The sequence below is a fragment of the Pan paniscus genome, chromosome 10 (genome assembly GCF_029289425.2).
Source record: "Pan paniscus chromosome 10, NHGRI_mPanPan1-v2.0_pri, whole genome shotgun sequence".
In the NCBI taxonomy this organism is placed as follows: Eukaryota; Metazoa; Chordata; class Mammalia; order Primates; family Hominidae; genus Pan; species Pan paniscus.
The window spans coordinates 132,871,227-132,884,552 of NC_073259.2; the positions used below are offsets into that span (position 1 = coordinate 132,871,227).

Here is a 13,326-nt window from a genome sequence, read left to right on the forward strand (position 1 = left end):
CCTCTCCCCTCTCCCCTCCCCCCTCTCCCCTCTCCCCTCTTTCCACGGTCTCCCTCTGATGCCGAGCCGAAGCTGGACGGTACTGCTGCCATCTCAGCTCACTGCAACCTCCCTGCCCGATTCTCCTGCCTCAGCCTGCCGAGTGCCTGCGATTGCAGGCGTGCGCCGCCACACCTGACTGGTTTTCGTATTTTTTTGGTGGAGACGGGGTTTCGATGTGTCGGCTGGGCTGGTCTCCAGCTCCTAACCGCGAGTGATCCGCCAGCCTCGGCCTCCCGAGGTGCCGGGATTGCAGACGGAGTCTCGTTAACTCAGTGCTCAATGGCGCCCAGGCTGGAGTGCAGTGGCGTGATCTCGGCTCGCTACAACCACCTCCCAGCCGCCTGCCTTGGCCTCCCTAAGTGCCGAGATTGCAGCCTCTGCCTGGCAGCCACCCCGTCTGGGAAGTGAGGAGCGTCTCCGCCTGACTGCCCATCGTCTGGGATGTGAGGAGCCCCTCTGCCTGGCTGCCCAGTCTGGAAAGTGAGGAGCGTCTCTGCCCGGCCGCCACCCCATCTAGGAAGTGAGAAGCGCCTCTTCCCGGCCGCCATCACATCTGGGAAGTGAGGAGCGTCTCTGCCCGGCCGCCCATTGTCTGAGATGTGGGGAGCACCTCTGCCCTGCCGCCCCGTCTGGGATGTGAGGAGTGTCTCTGCCCGGCCGCCCTGTCTGAGAAGTGAGGAGACCCTCTGCCTGGCAACCGCCCCGTCTGAGAAGTGAGGAGCCCCTCCGCCCGGCAGCCACCCCGTCTGAGAAGTGAGGAGCGTCCTCCCTCCTCGTCTGGGAGGGAGGTAGGGGGGTCAGCCCCCCGCCTGGCCAGCCGCCCCGTCCAGGAGGTGAGGGGCACCTCTGCCCGGCCGCCCCTACCGGGAAGTGAGGAGCCCCTCTGCCCGGCCAGCCGCCTCGTCTGGGAGGGAGGTGGGGGGGGGTCAGCCCCCCGCCTGGCCAGCCGCCCCGTCCGGGAGGCGAGGGGTGCCTCTGCCCGGCCGCCCCTACTGGGAAGTGAGGAGCCCCTCTGCCCGGCCAGCCGCCCCGTCCGGGAGGGAGGTGGGGGGGTCAGCCCCCTCCCGGCCAGCCGCCCCATCCGGGAGGGAGGTGGGGGGATCAGCCCCCCGCCTGGCCAGCCGCCCCGTCCGGGAGGGAGGTGGGGGGATCAGCCCCCTGCCCGGCCAGCCGCCCTGTCCAGGAGGTGGGGGGGGCGCCTCTGCCCGGCCGCCCCTACTGGGAAGTGAGGAGCCCCTCTGCCTGGCCAGCCGCTCTGTCTGGGAGGGAGGTGGGGGGGTCAGCCCCCGGCCCGGCCAGCCGCCCCGTCCAGGAGGGAGGTGGGGGGGTTAGCCCCCCGCCTGGCCAGCCGCCCCATCCGGGAGGTGAGGGGCGCCTCTGCCCGGCCGCCCCTTCTGGGAAGTGAGGAGCCCCTCTGCCCGGCCAGCCGCCCCGTCCGGGAGGGAGGTGGGGGGGTCAGCCCCCCGCCGGGCCAGCCGCCCCGTCCGGGAGGGAGGTGGGGGGGTCAGCCCCCCGCCCGGCCAGCCGCCCCATCCGGGAGGGAGGTGGGGGGTCAGCCCCCCGCCCGGCCAGCCGCCCCGTCCGGGAGGGAGGTGGGGGGGTCAGCCCCCCGCCCGGCCAGCCGCCCCGTCCGGGAGGGAGGTGGGGGGGTCAGCCCCCCGCCCGGCCAGCCGCCCTGTCCGGGAGGTGAGGGGCGCCTCTGCCCGGCCGCCCCTACCGGGAAGTGAGGAGCCCCTCTGCCCGGCCAGCCGCCCCCTCCGGGAGGGAGGTGGGGGGGTCAGCCCCCCGCCGGGCCAGCCGCCCCGTCGGGGAAGTGAGGGGCGCCTCTGCCCGGCCGCCCCTACTGGGAAGTGAGGAGCCCCTCTGCCCCGCCAGCCGCCCTGTCCGGGCGGGAGGTGGGGGGTCAGCCCCCCGCCCGGCCAGCCGCCCCGTCCGGGAGGGAGGTGGGGGGGGTCAGCCCCCCGCCCGGCCAGCCGCCCCGTCCGGGAGGTGAGGGGCGCTTCTGCCCGGCCGCCCCTACTGGGAAGTGAGGAGCTCCTCTGCCCGGCCACCACCCCATCTGGGAGGTGTACTCAACAGCTCATTGAGAACGGGCCATGAAGACAATGGCGGTTTTGTGGAATAGAAAGGGGGGAAAGGTGGGGAAAAGATTGAGAAATCGGATGGTTGCTGTGTCTGTGTAGAAAGAGGTAGACATGGGAGACTTTTCATTTTGTTCTGTACTAAGAAAAATTCTTCTGCCTTGGGATCCTGTTGATCTGTGACCTTACCCCCAACCCTGTGCTCTCTGAAACATGTGCTGTATCCACTCAGGGTTGAATGGATTAAGGGCGGTGCAAGATGTGCTTTGTTAAACAGATGCTTGAAGGCAGCATGTTCGTTAAGAGTCATCACCACTCCTTAATCTCAAGTACCCAGGGACACAAACACTGCGGAAGGCCGCAGGGTCCTCTGCCTAGGAAAACCAGAAAACTTTGTTCACTTGTTTATCTGCTGACCTTCCCTCCACTATTGTCCTGTGACCCTGCCAAATCCCCCTCTGCGAGAAACACCCAAGAATGATCAATAAAAAAGAAAAGAAAAAAAAAAGACTAAAAAAAATAAAAAATAAAAAAAAAATAAAAATATAAAAATTGGCCGGACGTGGTGGCACATGCCTGTAATCCCAGCTACTCGGGAGGCTGAGGCAGGAGAATCACTTGAACCAGGGAGTCAGAGGTTGCAGTGAGCAGAGATCATGCCATTGCACTCCAGCCTGGCGACAGAGTGAGACTCCGTCTCAAAAAAAAAAAAAAAAAAAGAGGGAAGCAGGAGGTTAGAGGCAGAGAGAAATTGGACAGTGCTACACTGCTGGCTTTAAAGAGGGAGAGGCCAAGTGCAGTGGTTCACGCCTGTAATCCCAGCACTTTGGGAGGCTGAGGTGGGAGGATCACTTGCACCCTGGAGTTCAAGACCAGCCTGGGCAACATAGTGAGACCCCCGTCTCTACCCCCGTCTCTATCAAGATACCTTGATCTTAGCCTTGTTGTGTTCCTTTGAGACTTCAGACTCCCAACACTGCAAGATAGTTTTTAAAAGTGAGCCATGACATTTGTGGCAAAATTGTGACAGCAGCAAAAGGAAATGAATACAGCAACTCACACTCAGTATGGAGCAGCAGGGTGGGCTGGCTCACCACTTGCCCCACACAGACCCCCCCACAACAGGTGTCTAGCAGAAAAGGCAGTGTGGCAAGGTGGTTAATAGTGCACACTCAAGCGTCGCTGCCTGGGTTTGAATCCCACCTGGGCCGCTGTGCAGGCACGTGCTCACGTGGCAGGCCCGAGCCCTTCCACCCCACACAGGCTGCTGGCAAGGCTGGCCCGGAGCTGGCGTCTGGGAGCCTGGATTCGGGAGGCCTCCCATTGCTCCCTAACTGACAAGGATGGCTCACTGTGCCTGAGCAATCTGTACAAGTAATGTGGTTTATACTGACCACCAGCTTGCCTTCTAAGGGTCTGGAATTTCAGTACCTGCCAGGCAGAGGGTGGCCACATGACCAGCCCCTAGTAAAAACCCTGGGCACTCAGTCTCTCTAGCGGGCTTCCCTGGCAGATGACATGTCACGTGGGTTGTCACAACTCCTTGCAGCAAGAATTGGGTGACTCCCCTGGGAGAGGGCTCTGGAAACTGGCACCTGCTTTCCTCTGGACTTGGCCCCGTGTGGCTTTTCCCTTTGCTGATTTGCTTTGAATCCTTTTACCGTAATAAATCATAGCCACGTGTACAACCATATGCTTTGTCCTGAGGCTTCCCAGCAAATCGTCGAGCCTGCGGTGGCCTTGGGACCCCTGACACAGCCACTTACGAGCTCTGTGACCTTGGGCGTGCTACTGAGCCTGTGTCCCTTCTGTATAAGCGAGATATTATGATGTAACTCTTCCTAGGACTCTAGGGAGGATTAAATGCAGTAATACATGTAAAGTGCTTAGAAAATTACCCGGCATATAAAAGTGCTTGGCACATTTATTATTGTTGTTGTTATAATTGTTAAATCCCAGCAAAGAAATGGACACACAAATATTCTGTCACTTTGCCATGCACAGCAGTAGGGAGGGGAGATGGAAGTCACTGAGGGGCGGTGACGAAAGTCAGCACAAAAGGCTCAAATACCACAATCAGAGACCGGGCGCGGTGGCTCACGCCTGTAATCCCAGCACTTTGGGAGGCTGAGGCAGGTGATCACCTGAGGTCAGGAGTTTGAGACCAGCCTGGCCAACACAGTGAAACCCCGTCTCTACTAAAAATACAAAAATTTGCTGGGCGTGGTGGCGGGCACCTGTAATCCCAGCTACGCGGGAGGCTGAGGCAGGAGAATCACTTGAACCCGAGGCAGAGGTTGCAGTGAGCCGAAATCGCGCCATTGTACTCCAGCCTGGGCGACAAGAGCAAGATCCATCTTAAAAAAAAAAAAAGGCTGAAATCCCCCAATCACAATTATTGGAGGTCTCTCAGGCCACTTGTTAAGTAGGGTATTGCACAGTGAAATGGGCTCACACTATCACCCTACAGAGGACGAAACACGATGGGAAGACAACAGACGGTACCATTTACTTTGGCTGCTTTTCTCTGAAAGACTTTGTAAGAACCAATGGGAACTGTATTCAAGTAACACGCAACCCCACTGCCTTTACCTAGCGAGCAAGGAGCACAGAAGCTTCCCCGACAGGTCACGAGACAGCTCTGCTTCCCGGCAGCTGTGTCTCTAGACTTTTCCCACGGCCATCCCTCGTGGCCCTCCACATCTGCTGTTGAGACCACTTTCCTGGAGTGCCTTGTTCCCAGTCCACAGGGAGGTCAGCAGCTGTGCGGCCCAGAGAGGTTGGGTGACCGGTCCACAGGTCACTGGCAGGCACAATCCAGCTGCCCGCGTGAACTGTTTGTTAAGAATGTGAATTAGGCCCAGCGCAGGGCTCATGCCTATAATCCCAGCACTCTGGGAGGCGGATCACCTGAGGTCACAAGTTCGAGAACAGCCTGGCCAACATGGTGAAATCCTGTCTCCACTAAAAATACAAAAATTAGCTGGGTGTACTGGTGAGCACCTGTAATGCCAGCTACTTGAGAGGCTGAGGCAGGAGAATCGCTGGAACCCGGGAGGCAGAGGTTGCAGTGAGCTGAGATCATGCCACTGCACTCTGGCCTGGGTGACACGGCAAGACTTTGTCTCAAAAAAAAAAAAAAAAGAATGTGAATTACCTCCCAATAAGTAAAAATTGACAGAGCTCCTGTTAAAATTCAGATTTGGAAGTCCTTTTGAAAAATGCAGAGGATGTGGCCACACTGAGCCCGCATTTCCATGGGGCTACAGTCAGCTGGTGCTGGGAAGGGGCTGTATCCTCGGCCCCAGGTCGCCTCTTCTATCTGGGTCACCCACTTGGCCCCAGATGCATCCCAGTTAGCAGCCCAGGTGCCACGCAGTGGAACCAGAGGGAGGACTTGGGCTGCAAACGCCTGTTCCATGCCTGGGGCTGTTTCCCCACCCACAGATCCATCAAGAACAAATTCCCTAAGTGGCCTCAAAATATAAAAATAAAATGCAAGGGCGGGATGAAGGAAGAGAGCTCACAGTTATTACTCGCTGCCGTGCTCTGACAAAGTGTTATTCTTTCCAGCCGAGAGGCATTTGACAAAGCTGAATAGATGCTCACATTCCTGCAACCCAGGGATTTTTCTAAGAGAATTTTTTCTTAACGAAACTATTTCAGATATGCTAAGAAGTACAGACACTGACATAGCAACAAATCAGTATAATCCCTCACCAAGTTCTAGCAACGTGTAATGTTATAGCAAGTGCTGGTGCGCGTGGGGAGGAACTGGAACCCTGCTGCACTGCTGCTAAGAATGGGGATGGCGCCGGGCACAGTGGCTCACGCCTGTAATCCCAGCACTTTGGGAGCCCAAGGCGGGCGGATCACGAGGTCAGGAGATCGAGACCATCCTGGCTAACATGGTGAAACCCCATCTCTACTAAAAATACAAAAAATTAGCTGGGCGTGGTGGCGGGCGCCTGTAGTCCCAGCTACTTGGGAGGCTGAGGCAGGAGAATGGCGTGAACCCGGGAGGCGGAGCTTGCAGTGAGCTGAGATCACGCCACTGCACTCCAGCCTGGGTGACACAGCAAGACTCCGTCTCAAAAAAAAAAAAAAAAGAATGGGGATGGGGCAGAGGCTGTGCAAGTCTGACCGTTCCTCAAACGGTTAAACAAAGAGTTAACATAGGACCCAGCGATTCCACCCCTCGGTACATACCTAAGGAAAACGAGAACAGATGTCCACACTGGGACTGACACAGGAACATTTACAGCTGCATTATGCATAACGGCCAAGGCGTGGAAACAACTCAAATGTCCATCAACCGATAAATAAATGTGGTCTATCCAGACAGTGGAATATTATCCAGCCATAAAATATACTGATCCATGCTACGACATGGATGAACCTTGAAAACGTGATCCTAAATGAAAGAAGCCAGTCGCAAAAGACCACATAGTGTATGATTCCATTTATATGAAATGCCCAGAATAGGTAAGTCCGCAGAGATAGGAAGTGGATGAGCGGTTGCCTGGGGCTGAGGGGACAAGGAAGTGAGTGTTAATGAGTGTGGGGTTTCTTTTGGGGGTGATGAAAATGTTCCAAAATTGATTGTGGTGATAGATACACAATTCTGTGAATATACTACAAATCACTGAATTGTGCATTTTATTGGGGGGGTTTTTTTTTTATTTTGAATTGTGCGTTTTAAAGGGGTGAGTTTTATGGTACATGCATTATATTTCCATAAAGCTGTTTTATTTTAAAAATCAAAAAGAGGAAATCAGTGCTGAAAAATTCTTGTAAAATGAATAGTGAAACGTAAGAATGCTGTTTGGTAAGTTTCCATTTTCAAACATTTGGTTTTGCCAGGCTTTCATTTCTGCCACTCTGTCGTGTAGGAAACAGCTTGGATTGAAGCTCTGGCTAATTGGCGGGGAGGGGGTGAATGTTAAAAAAGAAAAGTGGAGGCCGGGCACAGTGGCTCACGCCTGCAATCCCAGCATGCTGGGAGGCCCAGGTGGGTGGATCACTTGAGGCCAGGAGTTTGAGACCAGCCTGACCAACATGGTGAAACCCCATCTCTACTAAAAATACAAAATTAGCCGGGCGTGGTGGCACATGCCTGTAATCCCAGCTACTCAGGAGGCTGAGTCAGGAGAATCGCTTGAACCTGGGAGGCGGAGGTTGTGGTGAGCCAATATCCCGCCCTTGCACTCCAGCCTGGGCAACAAGAGCGAGACTCCATCTCAAAAACAAAACAAAACAAAACAAAAAAGCGAAAGAAAAGTGGTGTTCTGGGGAAGGAATATCAGGATGCAGGTCAGGACCTGGCTCAAAACCAAGACTCCTCAGGGAGAAGATCCACAGGGACTGGATTCCACCCCCAATAGGACCCTCTCCCCTCCCCATGCCCTGGTTCCTGGGGTATGTCACTGGAGTCTGGGACCACTGGAGCACTGAGCACCTAATCTCTCAATGAGCAATGCAGCCCCAGCTCCCAGTCCCCACTCACCCAATGCCTGCGACAGATTTCATGTAGAGGCTCAGCTGCAGTTTCACAGAGCAGTTCATGGGGATTCCCGTGACCTGCGGCAACAAACACAGTGAGGAGACTGGCCACCCCCAAGCTCCAGGGACACCGTCAACCCTCCTCTCCCTGGTCCCAGTCAAGAGGGTGGGCGTCCCAGCTAACTGCCCAGTGGAGCTTGCTTGTATCTTACCTAAAACAAGCCACAGGCTTGGGGGGGTCAACAGTTCTAGAAATGCTGGGCAGGTGCACTGGGATCTCCTCTCCTGATTCTAACCCCTTATAGGGAAACAAGTGCTTCCCACACAGTTATGTTCACAGCCTCAAAGAGGTTCCTTCTATAAAGCAAGGCTGTCTCAGGGTGGAAAATACCTAATCACTTTCACCTGTCCTCCTAAGACAGCGTTTCCCAAAGTGCAGAATGGCAATTTGTCCATGCTCCCTCTCAACCTCCACATTCAATAAAACAGACAAAAGTCCCTTCTCAATTCACTCCCAACTCCTCCTGATCATTTGGAAGAGTAGGTCTCAGCCAGGTGTTTGCATGGTCTTTAATACCCCTCTAATACACCTACACAAAATCTCCACTTCTAACAATGGTGCTGACAGCTGGCCCCAGGTTCACTCCTGCTGACAGACAACAATATTTTACATAGAGCCTAATATTTTTTTCCTTGTTCATTTTTATGGTTGTCTTCTTTTTTTGGAGAATTTTGTAATTTCCTATTTGAGGTAGTAAGAAAAAGCTTCCCTTGTGCAGAAATTTATTTTTATTTCTTTTTGAGACAGAGTCTTACTCAGTCATCTAGGCTGGAGTGCAGGCAACCTCTGCCTCCTGAGTTCAAGCGATTGTCCTGCCTCAGCCTCCCCAGTAGCTGGGACTACAGGTGTGCGCCACCACACTCGGCTAATTTTTGTATTTTTAGTAAAGACAGGGTTTCACCATGTTGACCAGGCTGGTCTCAAACTCCTGGCAGCAAGCGAACTGCCCACCAAAGTGGGATTACAGGCGTGAGCCACCACACCCAGCCTATTTATCATTATTATTTTTGTAGAGACAGAGTTTCACTACGTTGCCCAGGCTGGCGTCAAACTCCTAGCCTCAAGTGATCTTCCTGCCTCAGCCTCCCAAAGCAGTGGAATTACAGCCATGAGCCACTATACCCAGCTCTTTTTAATGAGACTTTTTTTTTTTAAGTAAATAACAGAAGTGACACACATGTGTCATCAAAAACAACAGGAAGGTGGTTCCAGAATGAAGTCAGGAAATGATAGTGGAAATAAAACTAGATTTGAGGTCAGAGAACTGCAGTTGGTTCTTCTTAACTGAGAGTCGCTTCCTCATCTGTAAAACAGAGAGAACTCTCCCAACCTGACAGAATTTTTGCAAGAGCAAAAGTAAGGTATGCAAGATAGCCACACGCAGGGCCATAAATGCCTAGGTTATTATCACGTACACTATAGGGAAAGGATGTTTTCTTCATTATGGCCCAGCATGCTGAGGACCTTCCAGGCCCCTGTGGCAAAGAAGAGCTCATCAAAGGCCTCACTTACGCCCACGACTGGGGAGTGCTTGCCCTCGAGAGCCTGGTGGGATGGGCATGAGATCACCCGTGAGTAGAACAGAGTTCACGCCACAGGCCTGAAGCTGCTCTCCTTAGGAATTCTGCTGGCATCTGGGAACCCAGATTTCAGGAGGGTCCCCACCATCCCCTAACTGATGAGAGTAGTTCACTGGGCCGAAATTATTTGTACAAACAATATGGTTCTTGCTCAGCACCTGCTTTCCTTCCCAGAGCCTAGAATTTTGGTACCTGCCAGGCAGAGGTGCCCACATGACTGGCCCCTAGCAAAACACCATGGGCACTGAATTTCTAATGAGCTTCCCTGCTAGACAACATCTCCTACATGTTGTCACAACTCATTGCTAAAGACATTAAGTGCATCCTGTAGGAACCCCCTGGAAGAGGACTCTGGAAGCTCCAGCCTGGCCTCCCCCGACTTCACCCAAGGTGCTTTTTCCCTTTGCTAATTTTGCTTTGGATTCTGTCATTATAATAAGTCTTAGCTGTGATACCACCATAAGCAGCGTCCTGTTGAGTCCCCCATCCCCATGCCCTCCCCCAGTTTCAGGAGCAGAAAAGTGGCCACACGGAAGCAGCTTCCAACACACGTTCGTTTTTCAAGGCTAAAGGCCAACAGGCAGCAAGCTGATCTCCTGATCCCCCTCCCCAACGTGCCCAGCTCAAAAAACAAAGAAATAAAGGCCACTTCCTCTCCCCGTCGGCCTCAAGCTCATCTGGAGGTAGAATTGGAAGCAGCAGCTAAAGTGGCTGCGGCAAAACAGCTGTTTGCCTCTCTCTGGGCTCCCAAACTTAACCCCTTCTTTCTTGATGTGAGGGGAAGAAAGAAAATCCGTGCCCTGAAAGGAAAGCGATCACTGAGAGCACACAGGAGACTGTGTTCATGGTGGAATTCTCCGGAAGCCAGCAGAGCAAGAGAGGCTGGAGGAGGAATTAACTAAAAGAGGGAAGGCAGAGACCAGGGCTGGGGCCGGGGCCGAGAGGGTCTAGTCAGCGGCTAAGGAGGCCTGGGAGGACAAAGAAAAATGGTGCAGAACAGCATCCGCCACGGAGCTTCGGGAAGGGCCTAAGGTGCACAGCATTGTGGCAAACGTATGGAGCTTCCTCAGACAACGGAAACCAGAACTACCATCGGATCAGTGATCCCACTGCCGGGCATCCCCCCAGAGGAAATGAAATCAGTGTGTCAAAGAGACAGGGGCACTCCCATGTACGCTGTGGCCAAGATACGGAATCAAGCGAAGTGTCCGTCAGTGAATGAATGGGCAGCACAAACGTGGTGCACGCACAGTGGGATACTGTTCAGCGTTTAAAGAGAGGGAAATCCAGCTGGGCACGGCGGCTCACGCCTGGAATCCCAGCACTTTGGGAGGCCGAGGCAGGAGAATTGCTTGAACCCGGGAGGCGGAGGTTGCAGGGAGCCGCGATCATGCCACTGCACTCCAGCCTGGGTGACGCAGCAAGACTCTGTCTCAAAAAATAAATAAATAAAAACAGGGAAATCCTGTTATTTGTGACAACATGACGGACCTGGGGACACTATGCGAAGTAAAGTAGGCCAGGCACAGGAAAGCAAACCCTCCATGACCTCACCTGTATGTGGAATCTAAAAGAGTTGAATTCAGGCCAGGCGCAGTGGCTCACGCCTATAATCCCAGCAACCTGGGAGTCCGAGGCGGGTGGATCACCTGAGGTCACGAGTTCGAGACCAGCGTGGCCAACGTGGCAAAACGCTGTGTCTACTAAAAATACAAAAATCAGCCGGGTGTGGTGGTGTGTGCCTGTAATCCCAGCTACTTGAGAGGCTGAGGCAGGGAGAATTGCTTGAACCTGGGAGGCGGAGGTTGCAGTGAGCCGAGATCGTGCCACTGCACTCCAGCCTGGGTAACCAGAGTGAAACTCCATCTCAGAAAAAAAAAAAAAAAAAAAGTTGAATTCATGGAAGCAGAGGGTAGAATACTGGCTACCAGGGGCAGGGAGGGGGAAGTCCGTCAAAGGATACAAAATTTCAGTTAGACAGGAGGAGTAAGTTTAGGAGATCTACTGGGAAATAGAGCAACAATCACTGTATTGTACTATACAACACAACACAGTGACTAGAGTGAATAGCAATGTATTGTAAGCTTGAAAGTTGCTGACAGTAGATTTTAAATGTTCTCACCACCAATACATCATCAGTATGTGAGGTAATGCATATGTTAATTGGCTTGATTTAGGTATTCCACAAGTTATATACATACATCATAACATCATGTTGTACACTCAAAAATAGACAGCTTTTCTTTTTCAATTTAGAGAACTAATTTTGGCTGGGCACGGCGGTTCATGCCTGTAATCCCAGTACTTTGGGAGGCCAAGACAGGAGGATCGCTTGAGCCCAAGAGTTCGAGACCAGACTGGGCAACATGGCAAAACCGCGTCTCTACAAAAAATATGAAAATTAGCCAGGCATGGTGGTACATGTCTGTAGTCCTGGCTACTAGGGAGGCTGAGGTGGGAGGATCACCTGAACCCAGGGAGGTCGAAGCTGCAGTGAGCCATGATCATGCCACTGCACCCCAGCCTGGGCAACCGAGTGAGACCCTGTCTCAAAAATAATAATAATTTTGTTAAAGGCCCATGGGATAGACCACAAGTGCCCACCCAGGAAACAGAAAACCACAGATTTCTGAATCAATGGTAGCAGCCACCAAGACCAACTGGGCATATTTTACAGAGAACGGAGGTGCCAAGAGAAGAGGCCACAAGCTGAAGGAGTGTCCTTGGGAGGGCCACATGTCCAGCTCCCTGCTTGTAGACAGAACTTCACACGGGACAAATTCCCTGTGTGATTTATCTGCAAGATACCCCAGGCTCTTCTTGGTACCTGAAGATCTTTATGGTATCTTGACACATCCAGAGGGCTGCCTCCAGCTCACATGTAGGAGACATCCCAGCTGATAAGTTCTAATTAATTTACTGTCTTAGGGCCCATTTATGGAAACCAGTACAGGGATCATAAAACCCTTGAACTACCTTGAACTATGGAGTCGGGGTGAAGTAAGGAACTTTGGTGGCTCGAGATTCTAGAAGCCAGGCTTCCCACCACCCCAGCCCACAGCAGCTCTATGCCTGGGGAGAGAGAAGGCAGCCAGGTGTGCTCCAACCAGGAATCACCCACCCCCCACAGAGGATGGCAGGGGCTCACCGGGTGGATGTCCAGGAACAAGGAGTGTGCCTCCTGGTTAGGGTGCAGGCCAGTCACCGCTTCTGCCAGAACCGGGTCGGCGTTGAGGAAGTGAGGATGGGAGAGAAACAAGGGGGCACCTAGAAGAGGGGCAGGGAGGGGACATCAGACAAGGACAGTATATTGGCAGGTCCTGCCAGGCCGGAGGTCTGCACAGAGCTGTGGTCTGCAGAGCACCCCCGTGGCGATGACAAGATAACCAGAGACAGAGAGGATCCCTTCCTCCATTCTGTAAAAAGCCCCAGGCCCTGTGATGAGGGACAAGCTCTGCGCCAAAGAAGGGGTGAGGCAGGAGCCGCTGATTCTGACAGGAGAGACCAAAAGAAGGAAGAGGCCTCTTCACAGGAGCCAGGTGAAGGATGCCCGGGAAGCGCATTCCAGGTGGAAGGGAAGGCAGAAGCAAGCGTGGGGAGGGAGAAATGCATGGTGCACAAGGGTGCTAGGGAGGCAGGGATGGAAAAGGCGACGCCAGATTTGAACTTGGGTGTGGGGAGGGGAGTCTCAAGCGCAAGCCAAGCAGCCCACACTGTCCCCTGCAGGACACGCAGCAATGATCGGAGCTCAGGTGTGTGCACCTGTGGCCAGATCTCCCTGCATCCACAGGAGTGTGTCCCTGTAGACACACCTGCTACAAATGTGAGCTCAACCTCGCCACTGACCAACCAAACCAGGCAAACACCAGCTCACCCTCGGGACAATGGACAACAGGCCTGAAGGACAAGTTAACAAGGAACAGCGAGCGGGCCTCTCTCAAAAGCTCACGAGGGCCAGGCGCCATGGCTTACACCTGTAATCCCAACATTTTGGGAGGCCTCAGCAGGCAGATGACTTGCACCCAGGAATTGGAGACCAGGCTGGACAATATGGCAAGAT

The 13,326-nt window shown here is 53.8% G+C and overlaps 1 protein-coding gene across 7 annotated transcripts in view; it reads right to left on the reverse strand.

The window, feature by feature from the left end:
• Window positions 1–13,326, reverse strand: part of SCARB1 (scavenger receptor class B member 1) — a 128,832-nt gene that overhangs the window by 13,012 nt on the left and 102,494 nt on the right. For all 7 annotated transcript variants that reach the window (XM_034934816.3, XM_063593769.1, XM_034934815.4 and 4 more), the window contains 2 exons: window positions 12,415–12,533; window positions 7,630–7,703 (listed from right to left, as the gene is read on the reverse strand). In XM_034934816.3, the coding sequence (XP_034790707.1) occupies window positions 7,630–7,703; window positions 12,415–12,533 (193 nt within the window). The remainder of the gene's footprint in view (window positions 1–7,629; window positions 7,704–12,414; window positions 12,534–13,326) is intronic.